Source organism: Haliotis asinina, chromosome 11 (genome assembly GCF_037392515.1).
Source record: "Haliotis asinina isolate JCU_RB_2024 chromosome 11, JCU_Hal_asi_v2, whole genome shotgun sequence".
Taxonomy (NCBI): Eukaryota; Metazoa; Mollusca; class Gastropoda; order Lepetellida; family Haliotidae; genus Haliotis; species Haliotis asinina.
In genome coordinates this window covers 36,083,653-36,104,817 of record NC_090290.1, presented here as the reverse complement: position 1 = coordinate 36,104,817, position 21,165 = coordinate 36,083,653, and the positions used below count along the sequence as shown (strand labels likewise).

Below are 21,165 nucleotides of genomic sequence, written 5' to 3'. Positions count from 1 at the left end.
CAACTAGTAGCCCAAAATTCTAAACGTTTTGTAAACATGCTAACGGTATATCTCTAGTGATAATCCATTGTTAGTAAATACTGTACTCCATTTTACCTCTCAAAGTCGTGTCACGTTCGCTTCTTTGAGTTTGAATCTCTGATTTGTATGTTAAAACTGTAGACAAGCTGTTGTCGTTGAACACATTTGTTCGAATCGACTATTTCGCCCACATGTAGACAATGGTATATGTAAGGTGGAGTCAAAGTTTACATTTACCTAGATAGATCTTTCATGCTTGCAAACAATGAGCTCAATATCCTCATTCCATGACATTCAGTTTATCATTCAGTAAATCAAATGTTTTCGACAATATCTGATTTTAGATTTTAACAAGATCCTTAACGATTCTCAGAGTCCTTTCAGGTCAATGTTGTGCTCAGCCAGTGTGTCCGACTACTGGATCTTTGAAAAAACCCACACTCAACGTTTGTCACCAGGTTGTGTTAAAATTCAAATAAATACAAAACTTGCCTCTGTCAGCATTACACCCATCAGGCGCATGGCTTATTGTCATGTTCTTTTATTATAAGACAATCCAGTAACTTGGGACATTACGATTATTTTTACATGTTTTGCATTTGGAAAAGAACTGGTAAGTATTACCTTTTAGATTTCAATGCTGGACTATATTGCAAATAGCGTGGAAGTAGGTAAGAAAGCAAACTGACGCGTACAGACATGAGCGTCTAGTAGGATTAGATGTTGTGGACGCACGCCTCATTCCCGGATATAGGATATTGGTGTAATGCAGACTGAAACATATTCCCATAGAACGAATGGATAATGTGCCTGTAGAGTGGTTAGATGTTATACACTTGGTATGGTGTAGGACACATGGTTACCAGACAACTGTGTCAGTTTATAGCATCAGTCACATCGTTAGTTAGAAAATATTTTCTTTGTCTTTACTCCCTGGGTCATATACTGACACGCTCTTTTAGGATCCTGCTTCTTGAAAGACACTCTCTCATCGCGGGTTATCATGTTGGATGGCAACGTAAAACTATGAGTGCATGATGGCGATACGTTTTCCCCATTTTCACAACGGTGACATCAATAACACGGGCATCAATTTTAGTTAGACACAAAACGTCATTTCAACCAATATAAACTCGTCAATAGTTGTCTTAACCACACAAAGTGTCGTTTTATTAATGTGATCTACGTTCCTATGTTTTCCCCAGCAAGAGTCTAAGTTGATGTTTTGTTATTGGATCAATGATGCTGTAAACTGAATCTTTGATGTCACTGATCTTAGTGCCTTGCTCTGATGCTCGCCAGTAGTGATTCAATCCATCTGGCTCAAAACATGTCATCTCGTGACTGAAATAGTCTGTTAGGTAAAAGTACTGCCACGTTCTAGTTAAACTGGGTGAAACCACGGGCGAAAGGGGTGAGTCAGGTCCCTGGCCGTGACATCAGTTGTGAGTGAGTTTAGATTTATACTGTTTTCAACAATATTCCAGCTATATAACGACGATTTGTAAATCATCAAGTCTAGACCAGACAATTCAGTCAACAACACGAGGATCAATCTACGCAACTGAGATACGATGACATGTGTCAACCAAGTCAACGAGCCTGTCAACCCGATCCCTTTTACGACAAGCATTGGTTCCTGACAATCAGCCCTCACCCGGATCTTTTACGGGCACATCATAAGTTTTGCTCCATAAGTTGATATACGATGAAAAACAGTGCTGGGTGAAACACTTACCTAAACACACTTCCAGTTTCGTCGCCATAAATATGATTTGATGAATGAGCATGAATTTTAATATATTGTTCAGTGCGGCTCAGAAAAAATGCACACACACTCACTCACAGATAGCACTTTAGACTGGCAACATTCAAAGCAAGGTAAATGTTTGATGTGATAGGCCACTTAAATCCCGTCATGGTACAATGGCAGGAGATCAAGAAGCCACCAAGTCTGAAAACACGTCACGTTGCACGTTATAAACTTGATAGGGACTGGATTATGTTATCCATATTCATCGCAAGACCTGAGTCTCCAAATATCCTCTTGCAGCCTCAAACTTCACAAATTCGACTCAGCGTTTCTACCTCGGAACATCGGTAGTAAGACGGAAATGATGATATATCGGTACTGGAATATTTTGGTGTGCATGCATTTCCCATATATTTGACATATGTATACCTCCACCGACAAAAAGAAATGACAAACGACCCCCAGGTCATGTCATAACACAGAGACAAAATATTTATGAAGAATGTATTGTACGAGACCATGGATCAAGCCGCAGAACTACTTTCTCCGAATAATTCACCAGTGCCACAGCTAGGAGGTAGGTGGATGGTCTTACGATCAGGTTTTGCTAATGGCTCAAAATGACACCTGCGATAGAAGAGTTTGCCTTGAAATCGCATTGAGCAGTAATGCAAAGGTACGTCAACTGATTTAGCAAAGATAACTCGAGGAGATTCAGGTTTCGGTTACAATTTTGGTTCAGCACAAGGTTATGTGTGGTACTTACACTCCTTGAATTCCACTATATTTGACTTTGCGTCTGTCCAAGTAACACCGGGTTCGATTCTCGTAAATCTTCATAATACTAAACTCACTCACAAACCCTTAGTGCACAGTAAAATGTCATTGACTGAAAATTAATTTTGTTCAAGGTAATATCAATAATTAAAAACTGAAGAAGTTCCCATTGGTACAAAGCAACAACTTAACAAGGTGAAAACCGACTTTCTAACAGTTTATCTGACGTTAAGGATTTGGGTGTCAATATCGACTCTTCCTTGACTCTGAATGTTAACTGTTTGAGCAGGACCAGATACGTGCATTTGGTAACCTTTGATGATACCTGCCGACTACTGCCCTTGTCCGATCTCTTGTTACACCTGATTATTGTAACAGCATCCTTTCAGGCCTCAGATCTAACCTTTTTGGTATGGGACCCGTTTCACAAAACTCTCGTAAGCCTAAGATCTCCTAAGTTTTCTCGTAGCCATGTACCTCTTATACTGTAACACAGAAGGTACGGATGCTACAAGAAAAGTTACGTGATCTTAGGCTTAACAGAGTTTTGTGAAACTGGCCCATGCTTCGTAAGATTCAAAACATGTCCGCCAACATCATCAGCAAGATTTCTAAACGTTCACATTTTGCACCCACGTTGAAAGAATTACATTTGCCAGCAGTTAGGGCCAGAATTGAAGTTGAGATTATCTGCCTAACACATAAGTACCTCGATGGCTTGTCTGAACTCCTACATTTGTATGAATGAATTATTAAGCAAATCATATTAAAACACATTTACATGAGTCCTTAAAAAACAGTTTCAAAACTTAAATCATTGAAATGTGTGTTCTGAGAGCGGATACATCATGAATTATTGATATTTGGTGATACTGGATTTGTGCAATTTTAACAAATTTTCCAAGTTGGGATTCCTTAAGACTTCTGGTGTGGTGTATTAGGAACCTCATAAAACTCGGCTGTGGTGAAACCATTTCTGTTACTTCTGTACCCATTATGAGAATATTGTGCGTCGTCTGAATATCTTCACCTGAGGCATTCCAAAAGCAGTGCAGATTGACAGGATCGTGAAAGGACACGAATGTGTGATACATCATGATCCGAACGTATCTGCCGGGTTATAAACCACGAAACTCTGTCAGTATCGCATTTTGACTTTTCAGTTTATTATTTCAGGAGCAACTGTGCTTGTCGTAAGAGACGACTAACGGGATCGTGTGGTAAGGCTCGCTGACTTGGTTCACGCATGTCATTGGTTCCCAATTGCGCAGATCGATGCTCATGTTGTTGATCAGTGGATTGTTTGGTCCAGACTCGATTGTTTATAGACCACCGCCATATAGCTGGAATATTGTTGAGTGCGGAGTAAAACTAAACTCACTCACTCACTATTTCAGGATATCAGATGTAATGAAACGCACACACAGCGACCATATTATGTCACGTAAATTTTTTATTTATTTGAAATCCTGTACTCAGCCTTTAATTCTTTAAGGTTGATGCAAGGTATGATCCATAACTGCCCTCAAACCTTTGGCATTTATGGTTGGTCTTTTGTGTCCAGGCGCTGCATCAGTGGTGTGCCATCCACTCGTGAAATGGCTGGATGTTCTTCAGCACATTGAAGATGTGTACACGCCACTCACTCACTCACTAACTCACTGAGACAGTGACACTGTATCCTCTGAGTGTGACTTTAACAGTGCATCCTTGTGTGTGACTGATACACTGTATCGCCTGTGTAGCTACATCCTCTATGTATGACCATGACACTGTATCCTGTATTTGACTGTGACACTGTATCTTGTATGTTCAGTTTGACACTGTATTCTGTATATGACTGTGACACACTGTCCTATATGTAACTGTAACACTGTACCCTGTTTTATTCTGACTCTCTATACTCTGTGTGTGAAACTGTATCCTCTGTGTGTAACTGAAACATTGTACCCTCTGTGTGTGCCCGTAAGACTGTATCCCCTGTGTATGACTGTTACTTTGTATCTTGTACGTGACTATGACACTGTATTCCCCGTGTTGGACTGTGACACTCTATACTGTGTGTGTTAAACTTTATTCTCTGTGTGTAACTGAAACATTGTATCCTCCGTGTGTGCCTATGAGACTGTATCCTCTGTGTATGAGTGTTATGTGGCATTGACACTGTATCCTCTGTCTGTGACTGTGACACTATGTCATCTGTATGTCACTATGACTCTGTACGCAACGTGTGACACTGTGACGCTATTCCTCTGTGTGTGAATGTGACGCTATATCCAGTGTGTGACACTGTGTCCTGTGTGTGTGATTGTGACACTGTATCCTGTGTGTGTCTGCGACACCTCATCCTCTGTTTGACTGTGATACTGTATCCTGTAAGTGTCTGTCTCTTACATTGTATCTCATACGTGTATCTGTGACACTGTATCCTCTGTGTGCGACTGTAACACTGCATCCTCTGTGTGAGACTGTGACACTGTATTATGTGTGTGATTGTGACACTGTATTCTCTGTGTACATCTGTGATACTGTATCCTGTGTGATTGTGACACTGCACCATCTGTGCATATCTGTGACTCTGTATCCCCTGTATGTGACCGGTCACGTCCTATGCGACAGTGGAGCCTGTACGGGTTTTTTTATCAACTGCAATGTGCATCGTTTTGATACTTAGACACTGTATCCTTAGAGTACCGGAGTATAAATACAATGTTTCCATTGATCACTTATCTCGCAAAGTCACGTATGAAGCTTTCGTGAAGAGATAACACTTGTGTTTGCGATTTATCGTAAATATCATTTTTCGCAAATACTAGTATATCTGTAACACATCAAGGGAACTCTACAACAAATCTTCTGTCAATCCTGAGAGTGTTTCATAAATATTTGACTGAGATCGATTTTGTGATCGATGGACAGTTCACACTGGACGCCAGCGAGTAGGAACTAAAGTGATCGCTTGCTTAGAATCACAGGTAGATTTCTTGACGAGAGTGTGAGGAAATACCCAATCGTACACTAGAAGAAAGATGATAAGAGGGAAACTGAGTTATAGACTTTTATGAAACAATTCAGTCCTTAGTCATGTTTATCGCGGAACAGCAAGCTGGATACCAAGGTTTTTTTCATGCCTGTTTTTGTGTTTTTCAGTCGACTGCTGCCGCCGTATTCAGACGCCAATGAAAGCACTGAAGGAGTGTTGATGCAGTGAACAACAAAAATGCAATCGATTGGCCACGGACAAATGTGCACTGATCATAGAGCAGTATAAGTTGCAAACTCTCCAGGATGTCGCTACCAACCGTCGTCTCCAGCGAGAGATTCGAGATATATGAAGTATGATACTGAATGGAAGCACTTCGCCAATGGATGAGTTTACCGTGTACCCAGAGCGTGGGGCTAACGTCACTGTTACAGCTGTGAACGACAACCACACGACAAACTCCTTCCTTGACCCACGTTTAATATATGCAGAGTATGACGACTGGGTTGAACTGGCAACAGTCTCTTACTACATAGACCAGCGTTATTTGTGGTTTATTGTCGCGTTTGGGTTCCCTGGAAACATCGCCACCATCTTCACCATCCTTCGCGTTGGCCAAGTGGGGACACCATCCTTCTACGTGCTGCTGCTAGCCGTCGTCGACAACCTTGCCCTCGTTGTGAAGCTCCTGTATCACCAACTGGCAATGTACAGTGTTCCCATTGGAGTATCCGGGTGCAAATCGTTGAAGTTTCTAGGAAGCTTCCTTGTGGCATTCGCGAATTGGGTGCTCATCACCCTTGCTGTGGAACGGTTCATAGCCATACATTTTCCTTTCTCTCAGACATCTACCCGGAAGTTTAAGATGAAGAAAGCCATCGTTGTTGTGTCTGTGGAGGCAGGGATCTTGTTCTGTGTGTTTGCCCCTGTGTTGTGGACCCATTCCTACATCTATGACCCCTACCTGAACGCCATGCGCTGCGGTGAACCGGACGAGTACCGATATTTCGTGGAGGAGATATGGCACTGGATCGACTCCGTCGTGTACGCAGTCATCCCTTGCATCTCCCTCTTCACACTCAACGTCCTCATCATCCGTGACACTACACGTTCCCTGAAAACACGCACACTTCTCACCAACAGCATAAACTCCAGAAGAGGCAGTAACTTCAACGTGCAGATCACCGCGATGTTGTTGACGGCGTCGATAGTATTTGTGGTACTGACGTTGCCGGTGTGTGTCTACTACGTCGTGAACGTGTATTGGGACGTCTCCCCATACAGCGTCCAACAGGGATGGAAGAGCATCTTCAGGGACGTCGCCTACCTTCTCTGTGATCTCAGTCATGCCGTCAACTTTTATCTATATTTCCTAAGTGCCCGGAAATTCAGACGCAACTTCCTCAAGGTTCTTATGTGCTCACGTGGTGAAAAAGCATACCAGAGCACCAACACTGAAGTGATGTGTTCCAGTACTTACCTATAGCTCCGTGTGCTCATCAAAAATACAATGGTTGCATCATTATTATTTCTAATTTTGTTTTTTGAAATTCCGACCTGGTATTTGGACAGCATGATCATATCAGCCTGAACTGGAATTTTCGTGATTCAGGATTTTACGCTTAGTTTAACAATTTGATAATAATACATGGGAAGCAGTTTATTGTGGGAACTTTGATACGTTTAGCATGATCCTTGTAATTGTAGTCGTTCCTAAACTGTGTCTGCTAAGCTGCTTGAGAGGATCATGCCTACAGGCGTAATGGAGTGTAATTCAGTGTGCATTCTATGTTTTGTAGGATCCGTGTAGTTATATTCGTTCCTAAACTGTGTCTGCTAAGCTGCTTGAGAGGATCATGCCTACAGGCGTAATGGAGTGTAATTCAATGTGTATTCTGTGTCATATTAAGGATGAGTAGGATTGGGATTCTGATCAGGATCGTCACGAGAGTTATGAATATGAACGACTTCGATTGCGGCCAGCGTCTCAAATGGAAGTAGCACCAACATGTCTTGTACGTACAGTCTTCGTAATGTGTAGTTCATTGTAATGGCCGTAGCCAAGAGCAGCTAGATAATTCTACCCAGCTCTGCAGAGAACAAGAATGTAATAGGCTGTTATTTGTCAAATACTGCACTGAGGGATCAACCATTTAAAATGCCGTGATTGGCGTACTTATATAACAGATTCATATTTGAGACAATTTATTACGTGTCTGTCACGTACTGTCAGAACGTGAAGCCCCAGAAGTTCTCTCTGAATATCCAAACAGTTTGTGGAACCAGTACAATATTGTGTTTCCAAACATTTAGGATCCAGTGACAAATATTTTAATGAAACCTAGGGGGTCAAAATATTTTTCTAGGATGTGAAAGCTGCTGATATGTTTGTCATCTCCTCCTTCCCCCGAGAGTGTTGAATGGTCAGCAACTATACTGGACACATGAGTTAAGAATATTGGTATTTTTTATTCATATTTTATCAGTGTGTCAGTGAATAAATAGATCATTTTTCAAGATATCAAAATTTGCATATATCCCTAACTATTTGTGTCCAGTATATATCAGGAAATATATGAATAGGAGACATATTGTGTATGGATCTAATGTGTTAGCTATGGACAAAACATAAACCCCTCTGAGCAGGACCTGTGAATTCCAGGATGTTTATGACATACCATTGTTTAAGTGGTCAATATTCTATATGGTGTCTGTTGAAGATTTTTGGTTACATCGGTAATATTTGAGCCATATCGTGACTAGCCCAGGTTATGGATTTATAATAATTACTGATGAATTTAAAAATCTGTTAACGAAGGACAGTAAAACAATTAGCTTACCACACATATGAATCTAAAATTAGTAATTTAATATATAGACAGGCTATATATAACCAACAACTGAAGGTAGGTCTCCATACAAGGACCATGGAAACTTACGGTACATATGCTTCCTACGTGGACCCTAGCTGAAATTATATCATGTCTTCAGCTACTAGCAATTGTATGTAATGTTAGCAAATTGCTAGCCAACGTTACATATATTCTACGGCCGAAAGCGGTGTTGGGTATGAATACTCTATGATTGAAGTGGACATACATCAGAGTTTTTAGACAAAGGATATACAGAATGATCGGTCTGGAGACTCATGGATGCATATATGCATATCATGATATCGTGCGATTTGAATGATATATATATAAGGCATGACAGTCTATTTTCTTTTTCCATTGAACTACTGACCCACTGATTTCCTGCTCCTCTAAAGCATTTGTACAGGGAAAGGAGTGAGTAAGTGAATACTTGAATGCTTAACGTCACATTGGCAATGTTCCAGCCGCGGCGTGAGTGTGTATGCTATCCAACCTGTCGTCAAAGAACAGTAAAACAACCGGACTAACACAGTTAGACCGAAACTAGCATGTAAAGTTAAACCTAAGAGCACTATTTGGATAGTACATAATATAAAAACAGGCTACAGATCACCAACAAGTCAGTGAGTGAGTTAAAAGTTTACATCGCATCAGCAGTATTATAGCGATGAAAACAAGGTAATTGATTTAAAATATCTATCGACAAAGGGCAGTAAAACCAACTAGTGTATCACATATATATATTTAAAACTAGTAATGAAATCCAAAATACTTTAACTAGAGAAGACGGTACAATATAAAATCGGGCTACAGATCGCCAACAACTGACGGCGGATCACCACACTGGAGACCATGGGGAATTAAGTACTTACATGCTACCTACATGGACCATTTGTAATGGCGGAGTGGGAATGTAACATTAATCATTTAACGTGGCAGGACACTGGAACGAAGACAACTTATCGGGTCAGTACAGTGATTGAATATTGCATAGCGGCGCAACGGCATATGCACAGCTGTTTGCGACGAGGCATCACTGTTACCTGATCGGTACAATATGTTAAGTCTATTCCTGATGTCCCTCTCTGTGATGGTTGCTGGAATATTGCTATAAGCGCCTTAAAACCAAACTCGCTCATATCCTGCGGCTACTCGTTGTAAAATTGTCATCAAACAATTGTTGATCTTCATAAATGTTAATATATCTATGGAACAAATATTAGATCGACAGACATATCTCTTGAAAGGTCCCAGAACATGCTCAGTATTCTATCTGAACACGCATATTTTCCTCACTACTTATTACTACTTGAATGCATGACTACTTTCATGCATATCATGCATTGTGTTGTGGAAGAGCATTAACATTTAACGTCTCCATGTTGATCATGTACATGTATGGCATTTGGTCCAACCATTACCATTATCGTACGTAATTAAAATGCATAATTTCTTGGATGATCATTAACATAATATTGATAACATCATGGCTAACTATTTCCATGCATAATGTCATATTATTATTTTTAACAGGCATTGTTGATTATTTCCTTTAATAATATTCTGGCTGATCATTTCCATGTTACATCGTCATTATTGCATGCATAGATTATTAATACTTTGAATAGTTTAGTAGCTGGTCATTAACATGCATTCTGTAGTGTCACATTATCAATGTAAAAATATCATGCATGATCGGCATGCATAGATTATTAATACTTTGAATAGTTTAGTAGCTGGTCATTAACATGCATTCTGTAGTGTCACATTATCAATGTAAAAATATCATGCATGATCGAATAATGTATGCACAGTTTCCCCTCAGATCTTTAATATAACATCCATAATGTTCAGACTGATCATTAAAATGCATGATATGCAGATTGATCATTTTCTTAAAAAGGGTCCAGTCCCGACTGGTCTGTTGTCATATGTGCTTCCTGGCTGCAGACTTTCATGCATTATGTCGTGATGGATCATTATCATGCATAGTGTCCTGGCGGATCATTATCATGCCTAGTTTCTTCGGGGATAATTAGCAGTCAGTTCGGGTTCATTAGTGGCTGACTACGATGTTTTATAAGCTGAACACGCTTGTACAACTCCGGACTAAACGCACTCTTCACCACTTCTCTTTGAGTCCATACAGCCACTGATCTATCTAAGTGAGTGAGTGAGTTTAGTTCTACGCCACACTCAGAAATATTCCAGCTACATAGCGTCGGTCTGTAAATAATCGAGTCTGGACCAGACAGTCTAGTGATCAACAGCATAAGCATCGATCTGGGCAATTGGGAACCGATGACATGTGTCAACCGAGCCAGCGAAACTTACCGCCCGGTTAGTCGCCTCTTACGACATGCACTGTCGCCTTTTATGGCACGTATGGGTTGATGGAGGCCTATTCTACTACATGGGTTGCTGAGGGCCTATTCTACCTCGGACCTTCACAGGCCATGGTGTATCTAAGTCATCGTACATGTTTTAATATGGAGCCATGAATGTAAACAAACGCTTTTGGTGACTACACTGAAAAACAAGTGATTTTTTAATAACTTTAATAGCAAACGAAACCGAGTCAGGCCCAAACGTGTCAAATAAGAAGTTTCGAAGTCACGTGCACTATCGAAGAAAACCATACCAGCACGTATTTGTGAATCGTTTTTACTTAAGTTAAGCAGTTCTTGCAAATATGTCATCTGCAAGACCAAACACCTGTTGCCACTATTTAGCAAAAGTGTATACTTTCTTTTCCCAAGAATGGTGAGCACTACAGCACAAACATTTCTGTATGATTATTTTGATTATTATTATTATATACTGGCATGAAGATACACTCTTCGTGTACGCACTGATATAACAAACATAAAACAGGGCGTTCTTCTGAGTTCGATATAACCACCGTTTGTTTTAAGTATCTTTTAATGTTATTTTAACATTCGCTTTAAATGTACATCCCGTACATGCATTCGAAGCTGAATGCCAGCAAAAAATACAAAGCATATATCATTCGTCCTTCGGATGTACATTCTAGTTTGAATATTGTTAATTGCACACTATACGCGGTAACAGAGTATTTTGGTGTCCGGATATTTATAACATGTTACGGTTCCTTACAACACTCAGTATTTGCATTAACCCTTAAATTTTGCTCACAAAGATAATTTTTAAACAATAAAGTAACGAGACCAATTGTTACATGTAGTTTGTGTCTTTAAATTCTTCTCATTATCGTCAAAATCTACATTCTTATGAAAACGAATAAGGAAAACCTGTATTACAAGTGTCCCCTGATTAGTGTCCAGTTTTCTCCACGAGCGTGTCTTGCACTCTGGGTAACATGCTTGGAAAAGATTAAAGGAACACTTGTACTTTCAAGTGTTCCCTTATTCGTGTTCATGAGTATGTAATAATCACAACCGTCCCCTGGAAAAACATATACCTTACCTGTAACAAAATCCCAAAGCTTGTAAATCAGGTACTTACAGGCCCACGTAAATCGTGAACATGGCATTTACAAGAATAAATATTGCATGATTAATTTCAACAACAAAAAATTAATATGAACGTGTGCAACCGTCGAAGTAATCTGAAAGTGATATTTGATTACAGCGTGGGTTACATTAGAGTTTATGCGAATGTAGACTTCAGTATTATAAAATCTCGGTGAAGTTCGTAACCATGTTACTGGTATGAGTAGCGAAATGTGAGCATTGCAGCTGGATGTGTTGGGGTTGTAAATAGCCTCTGGTAATTTTCCAACCTCATATTACAGAGGTGTGCACATGTGGCCTTACATCAAGAATAACCATTTCTCTAATACAATACTCGAATAAAATATGTTAATCATAGCATGTGCCATGTTGTGATTTCATCGCACGTTGTGACAGAGGAAGCCTTGAAAGTTCCATTGATGGTGAAGAACGAGGCATTTTGAGAATGCTTATCATTTATGAGGTGAGCTAAAAGACATAATAAAACACATTTTCCACAATAGGTATTCAGGTTCATAGTTTGTATATTTGGGACATATGCACTGACTTTAGCTTCCAATTGATATAATGAAAGACTTATTGTCCCTTAAGATTTGAATGAAATCCATAAATGAGACTTTGAGGTGAACAGCTTCAAAACAGATGACTCTTGCCATTATATATGGAATGTAAACGATTGGTCCGTACATCGAAAACTGTCGTACTCTGTGTTTTCCGTGTTTGCCGAACTGGCCTCAATCACAGGTTGCATTTTACAGGATATTCGTAAAGAACGTTCCACGGGACAATTCTGTGGGGTTCACTTGAGATAATGTTGGGTCAGCAGAGGGCACGAGAGTCGATTTAATGCAACGTTGCTTCGAATCTTTAGAACTTTTTCATTTAATATAAAATTATAAGCCCAACAAGATATTTTATCATGGTGTTCCCTTTATCGTGGTGTTCCCTTTTATCAGGTTCCCTTTATCACGGTGTTCCCTTTATCATGGTGTTTCCTAGCACTGTGGAATAGTTTCTGCTGTAATTCAGCAGGAGAAAGTCACACAGTGTTAGAATTGAAAATCCTTGATTTTTGGAGGCCATCTTGGATTTTTCACTCTGTGACGTTTCAAGGTAATTAGTCCGACGTGTAACGATTAACTCAAAAATTCGAACCTGAGTCATTTCTCTACTAAGGAGCCGTACGTCAAATCAGGACAGATAACTCTTGATGGAGTGAGGTTCATGCTGTCGCCTTCTGTACTGGATACCTAACACCATAAACAGCCAGTTTAAAATTTTTATATTTTCAGGAATAGGTACAACGATTTTCTCCATAATTTATGTGAATTCTGTATATGGATGGGAAACTACATTTTAGAACAGACCCATTCAATCGGTGTAGCACGTTCAAGTTTGAGAAGAGCCGTAGATGGGTGAATGATTGTATTCGGTTACTAGCTTCTTCGAAAGTAAGCAGGGTTCTCAGGGTCCTAAGGAAACGGCATAATGGTGAACTGAGGTATATCAGAAAAATGTATTCATTATTGTGTAAAAGTACTTATGGCTTCAAGTTAACAATCACATACTTGATACCTTCCTATTTAAATCTATATTTACACATCAAAGAGAGACAACGTCCGTTGTTCCATTTCAATTTCCTTTGATAAATACAACAGCACGGATAGAGAGGGATTGTCCAGATGGACTCGTTTCAACGCTCGCGGTTTTCGTCGTTCTAAGGGTCGAGTAACTACACAAGGGACATCTATTTATAACAACAGGCAGACATGCACCTGAGACAACTGTCAAACACGTCAAGTGAGACAAATGGCAAACACACCAACTGAAACAGTTGTCAAGCATGCACCAGAGACCACTGTCAAACATGCCAAATGACACGTCTTTTAGACATACCAACTGAGACAACTGCCAAACAAGCCAAATAAGACACCTGCCAAGCATGCCAAATAAGACAGTTGTCAGACAAACCAACTGAAACAATTGTCAAACGTGCGTTTGAACTAAAGTGATCATAAATCGCCTGAATACTTATAAACACTACTGAAAGTGATTCTCTTTCTATTCAGCTTTCTCAGTGTTCACAAAAAAACATTGTTAAATAATGTTACATTGTAGTCGCATTCTTAAGACGCCGCTTTTTATTTATTTAAGTGGTCATAACTTCATTACATTATGTACATTTTACAAAAATCAATACATTTGCTGTGTGTCTTTGCTGCATCCTTTATTGAGCTCACGTTAAATCAACTAATACGTTGAACATGTAACCTTTGAAAACGACAACAACCGTTTGTGAATCAAACACTTGTGGCTTCAAAAATAATTCTACATAGATACAATAGGAGAGTGAGTTAATATTTCGGCCATGCCGTGACGAGAACAATTTCAGTTTTCTGTAATATTAAAATTAATACAGTTAGGTGATGTAAAATTCTGTCATCGAAGGACATTAGACAAACTAGAGTAACGCAGCTCTCATTTTAGTACGGTATCATAAACCAAATTACTATAGACTACAGTGCAAAATAAAAACGGGCTATTGATCACTAACACCTGCAGACTGATCACCATACTATGGACCACACAGAAACAAAAATGTGAAGCAATAAAAGAGCGTCTTTAGAAGATGAAAATGCGTGTACACATTTTCATCAACTACCTAAGCTAGTGACCTTCATTCATGTACACAAATCCCACGAGTAACACTAATGAAATACGCGTGCGATAACTACATCTGATAATGGTTTTAGATACATTTATTCAAGTCAATAGGCTATTTGCAATGCAGCTAGACCTTGGCACACACATCCCAATATGTATAAGATTCACTCCAGCTGAGTAACCAGACCGCTGTAGGTTAATAATATAACACCAGTGTGTCTCCTTTGGATTCCTCGTGTCGTATTCATCTCCTTACGGTGCCTGTGATTGCCACGAAGAATAATACTGGTCATATTTGATATTTCAGGAAGTGATTACCAAGACTGATGTTTCCACTGGTGCCAATCATCTGTGACAGAAAAATGTGTTAACGAGCCACCCGACAGCGTTTGACCTATTCAGAACCATTCTTCTGATTCCACAATTAATCGCAGTTCATTACGTTTTGATTGGTGTCTTACTTATACGATACCGTAACGATTTGGGCTACGTGGCAGTAACCCATGCTTGTCGTAAGAGGTAACTAACGGATTCAGGTGTTCAGACTGACCGACTTGACACATGGCAATAGTTCAAGACTCGATTATTTACAGACCGCCACCATATAGCTGAAATATTGTTGTGTGGTGTTAAACTAAGCGTCATGAACCAACGTCACATATATAGACCAGTACGTAGATGTTATAGAACATGTTTTTTCGAGAGTTTTTTATCAGTTCAGTTTACGCTTTCAAACACAAAAGTTGAAATTGAAAGGATTTCCAACATAAAGTTTCAAATATCTATGCACAGAACAGTATCGTTAGGAGTTGATGTTCCGTCTGGCTTCGGATTAACAACAAACCGTGTGGTGCAATCTTGGGATCGAATATCGGTACACCGTGATTCTGTTCTCAGTATTTCAACCACTGGAATGCACTTTATCTACTGTGCTGATTTTGCCATCTCAAGGGATGTGTTATTTCAATGTCAGAACTGTAAAAAATCATTTTAGTAAAGTTAATTATAATTTAATCATTGAATTTTGACTGATAAATTTTCAACAATATGTTTTGTACATAGATATCTACTATATTAAAATCGGTAGAGTAAATTAGTAACTAAGAATGAATCCTCGACGGGGGTTAAGTACTGTAAAAAGATTGTCCTCCTGAAACGGTACTTAAGCTCTGAGACTTTCACAGTCAGTATGAAGAAAATGTAACTGTATTGCTGATCTACTTGCTGGTTTACCGTCCTTCGTCGACAGGTTTTTAAAATGTTAAAAATGTATGCATTTCGCACGGATTTATAATTGTTTAGAGTCACGATGTGACTGAAATACTGTCACTGTGACTGTGACTATAAACTCACTCACTCATCATCATTTACTGGAGGGAATAAAAGAGATTGACAGGGAACAAAATAAGAGATTAAAGGAGGCTATCAGGCACCAGTGATATTCTTCAACTGAAACAATAGGAGCTGTTAGGTGGGAAGACCCCATAGAGGCCAAATGCTGGAGCCACTATTACTTTCTTCATCAAGCTGACAAGTTTAACTTCACGTTCTCCTCATCTGATAGTTGAGATAAGGAATTAGGAGGTCACTGGACTGTGGATGTGGGACTATGGTCTGTTCTAAATAGTGGACGTCTGGACTGCTTATTCCACTAACCTGGTTAATAGGACGGAATCTAGTAAACAGGAAACGAGGCTGCTCTGTAATAATTGTTTTGACTGGTTGACATAAAAACAAATAGGCTAACGCGTGTTTAATCATAGCTTTTTATTACGACATAAATAGTTCCTATGAATCACAAAGGGTTAACGTTAAATGCATTGCTATTACTAAATGTGGTCATAATGTAGAGTTAGATGGCTCCAAATGGCTCAGAGGTAAGCCTGGAAGTAATATTAACGCATGAAAGACGGCTCAGTCAGATTTACCATTCACAATCAACCGTCTGAGGAGAACAAGACAGCAGTCAAAGAGGTCGTGCAGCACATGAGTCAGAGCTGACTGCAGAGCTGTACATTCTTTGGTACATACTATACCTAAATCCCGTTTGTTAATTAATTGGTTATGGCTTGGTGGACTTAGACTCCACAATAAACAATAGATGTGGGGAATGTGAGGTGTCCCCAGATGACACGTATTGATATACAGTGGAGGCTGTAAACACTGGCATCTGTCTAATCCAACAAGAGTTGTGAACACCGGAATAAAATCAATCCCTTCGGTGACTTGTACATTTATCATCAGATCCGCAATCCGGCACAATGCCTAAAGCGGATTATTTCCTCAGTCCCAATGAGTGCCGGATTAGACACCTTCCACTGTAATGCAACGATGTCCAAAGTGGTATTTTGTCACTGTGTTTCGTTGGATGTTACGTCTTGTTCTGGCGTTTTGGGTGAAGATAGAACGTCAAATCTACAAATGTACACAGCAGTAAAGATTTAGGAATTAGAGTTCACTTAACTTCGGTGTGTTAACAATCGTGGGTTTGAATCCAGGATCGCGATGATAATATTCCTCCTTTCCTCGGTACAAATTCCATCCTTGTAGGCTCTATTATCTCTAATACTTGCTACATCATACAGCGCATTTCTCATAAATCTTGCAGACTTCATGTGACAGGACTGCAATAACGCTTATGTCGGCGTTAGACCAAACGTACTTATTCATACTCGCCTCAAACCTCCAATACAGTGACTCCTCACGCCAGACTTGGCTACCTTCTTTGAGGATGTATTTCAAATGGACCCAGCACGAACCTCACTACACTCTGAAACTGTGGATATCTCCAGTTCAATGTCCAAGGACAAGAAATTCCTCTCTACGTAGTACAGTACAGAATGTACGCGGAAACTCTATGTTCTCAGCATGTTCTTGCACAGACAGGAACAATGACAGCTGCGAAATATGTACGTTTCGACACGGACCTGTAAAACATGGCAGAAACCAAACTGATTACGTTGTTTTTCATGGAGTCAGCAGTTTATTCAATAACAGTAATTCAGCATGATTTTAATTGATTTAATTTGATGTTAGCTTTAATGTCAAAACTCTGCCTACAGAGTCGTAATCATGACGTCCGTCTAGTTGCTGTCTAATGATATTGTGCAACAACTGATGAATAAATGGGTCAGTAAGATGAAGCAAATTACTCAAGTTCTCAAAAAGTAATACTTTCAGAAATGGCACTAATATAAAATTGTTCATGACAGACACTAACACGGAGTGCTATCCACGCATACGGCTAAGTTTGAAGGGAGAGCCGGAGGGGGCAAAGAAAAACACGATCAAATAAAACGTCATACGAAAACGTTGATGCGCATGTTATAATGGTGTTTCAAGATAAGCTGTAATCCTAATGGCAATGAGCGAGTTACAAATCATTTCAAATACTTTACAATTTCAGGATAAAAACAAGATAACGTCGGACGAAAAGAAAACCAAAAATCAATTGTTCAAACAAGCACATGTCCTTGCTGAAATATTTTAATAAAAACTGTAAGCAAATGATGTAGGAATGTATTCACATTTTGTGGCAATGCAACATTTACCAAGAAAATACAGATACACAATTTGAATAAAGATAAATTTGACATGCTATATATGTTTTATGGAAAGTCATCATGATGAAACACTTAGAGAATACCCATGAGGTAGGAGTGATTACCGGAAGTATGTCCCGAACAAACATACGATCAACTAGTCAACTAGAGAAACACCAAACACTGTGCACATATCCATAAGACATTATATGGGATCTCCTCACCCGTATGATTAATAATACATGATGTAATTTTTAAGACACAAATGTTATTTCTTTTCAAAATATTCAAATACGTATTGGACGAAATTATTCACTTTTAACAAACTGACATTAGAACATTTAGCCACTGCAAATCCTAATGTTATTCCGACCCGGGTTAGAATTGATCTTCAGTAACCGATGCTCCTCGTAAGAGGCGACCTACGACATAGCGTGGTCAGGCTCGCTTACACATAGCATGTGTTCCCGATTGCGCAGATCGGTGTTCATGCTGTTGATCATTGGGATGTCTGGTGCAGATTCGATTATCTATAAACCGCCACCATATAACTGGAATATTGCTGTGTGCGGCATAACTTCACTCACTCATCCAGTGTTGTTCCATAGTGTGGTGTGGTGTGGTAATGAGGAGGTATATGACATAAAATCGCCTAACCCTGAACAATATGTCAAGAATACCAGTCACTACATCAAGTGGATTCCTCCAAAGCCTTAACCAAGAACAGATATTCTTAGTAAAGATTCAAGTATTTAACCCACTCAACCTACCGCAGTTTCCACAATGGTAGTCGGACAGTGGTAGTCTAGACTGCCAACTTTGTGTACCCATCTGATTGTTCATACTGGCACGGCCCCAACGACCGAAAGCAATGAATACACAATAACATTTAGAAAGAAGTCACATGTAACATACATGTATACATGTTGTGATTTCCATGCGTTCACAGTAAACCGTTCGCTTTACACTTCATTAGAAATGAAGAAAGTAGGTATTGATCCATTATCGGTTCCAGTGAGGCTTTGGTAATGAACCGTTACTCAATGATATACCTCTAATGAAGTACTGAGCACATTGGCAGTCCTGGGGTTCAACCTCATCAAGGCCGTATTTCCTCTTCACAGAAGTAACCGGACTGCATATATTGGGGTGGCGGTGTCGTGTGAACGCATGCATGTACTTTTGTCACATACAAACATGCACTACATGTAACCCGAAAACTTCCTGACCCATCTTGTCACAAACAAATTCAAAGCCAAGTCAACTCTTCACTACAAAATTACAATTCGGTAACACGTCTTAATTACACACCCTTATTGACATCATTTTGGTCTCTAATACCTCAAATGGGGATATATGAGACACATGACTACAGTGAAATTTTCAAACTCTCTGCTCAGGCCTTCGACGGTCAAACGGTGAGAGCAACAGTTACATGAGACTCTGTGAAGTTTCAAGTCTCATGCCAAGAGCACTTTACATTGTACATGAATAGTTGTGAAATGTAGACACAGAGTAGTAATAGTTGGCATAATGAGAAAGTTTAACAAAGACTGTTGGAAAGTTGAAGTAAGCTCTTTTACTAAACCCCAGTTGTTTTACTGAATTTTTTCTTTGATTCTCCGCAACCGAAGCATTTTATGTGTGTTATCTAATGATCTAACACACTAACACACTCTAACGATCTAAAACACAGAATGTATATTCATAGATCTAAACATATGATGAGGCGTCTCGCTAATTGCGTGTTTCCTTGGTCGGTCAACGAATCAGTGAAAGGAAACCGAAATACATACGTTCCTGAAGACTAATTCTTGGTCACGGTCCCTTGAGCTGATTTGGGCAACCCGAGCAGATTGGTTGATTCATATGCAATACGTTACGGGTCGTCAAAGGATGCTAAGGATAGAAGAATGCCGCTTATCTCGTTTGGTGTTGGGTGTGTCTTTGGGATAGCCAGCATAGAAGATGGATTTTCTGTGTAGTATGTATCAGCGCACAATCAATGATGATTACTTATTGACATTGTTACAAGAGTGTATTTTCTGTAATTTGTATTGTTATTGAATAAGTTATAGTTATTATTGGGTCACAATATTTAGGCGTTTGAGTGATAGTTATTATAACTCACATTTCGTATCACTGTAATAGCATTTTAGCGGCACGCCTTTTATGGTAGCTCTCAAGAGTTGCTTGTCCTTAGGCGCTCTTCTGCATATGAGTATGAGATTTTACACAGGCCGATCGTGAAACTTCGACACTTCACTGGAATGCTCATGAATCAGTGAATGTCTATACAGAGGACTTGATATATAGGGCTATATAGGAGACACCCACGGAGACACACGGATTTGGAGTCATCATTCGGCCTACACCTCTCTTCCTCTTTGTCTGATTGTCAACATCGACCTACAATCCAGCAGTGACCTCTCTTCGTGTAACATTCAGTGTAACTGTTTCTCACTCTCAAACTAAAACGCTGGTGAGTTGATATTATATTTGTGACCCAGTACTTTAGATCCGGCTCTGCTGCATTGTATAGCAACCTCTATTGCGGATCATTGTATCTTGCTCTCTGTTCAGTACATAATATTGAATATTTTAGACTTGTCTGTGTCATATTTTAACGATTCTGAGGGGATTTCTCATACCTTTTGTCACCGTAATAACATCTTTTAATTACATATCCCTTAATAATCTTCAAGTAAAAATCTTCACTCGCTCTTCACCCAAATGCCACTGTGTACACATATTTTCACCATTTCATGTTTCTACAACTTCAGTAGAGTAGTATTTAGGAGACTAACATCTTTAGATGTTTACTTTGAACTCGTTCAGATATGAATATGAACACTGTTAAGAGCTGACCGAGGGATTAGCCAGGTGGAAGTATTATCTTAAATCTATATATAGCACACTGTAAAGTAAGCCTTTTGATCACTACTTAAACGAACGTTTCTATGAGGTAACCTTTCTTCACAAACTGAACTCCTTTTGAAACTGATAAAAGAGTCGTTTTCCTGTGTAGTTGATCTAAAGAATAACACAATATGCCTTT

The 21,165-nt window shown here is 39.4% G+C and overlaps 1 protein-coding gene across 1 annotated transcript; it reads left to right on the top strand.

Moving 5' to 3' along the window:
- The first annotated feature begins 5,889 nt into the window (after positions 1-5,889).
- On the top strand, positions 5,890-7,020 carry LOC137255391 (rhodopsin-like). Its single transcript, XM_067792834.1, has one exon. It carries the CDS (start codon positions 5,890-5,892, stop codon positions 7,018-7,020), a length of 1,131 nt encoding a protein of 376 aa, XP_067648935.1.
- The last annotated feature ends 14,145 nt before the right edge of the window (positions 7,021-21,165 follow it).

Coding starts and splice junctions, on each gene's coding strand:
- LOC137255391 (XM_067792834.1), top strand. CDS start 5,890: ATGATACTGAATGGAAGCACTTCGCCAATGGATGAGTTTACCGTGTAC.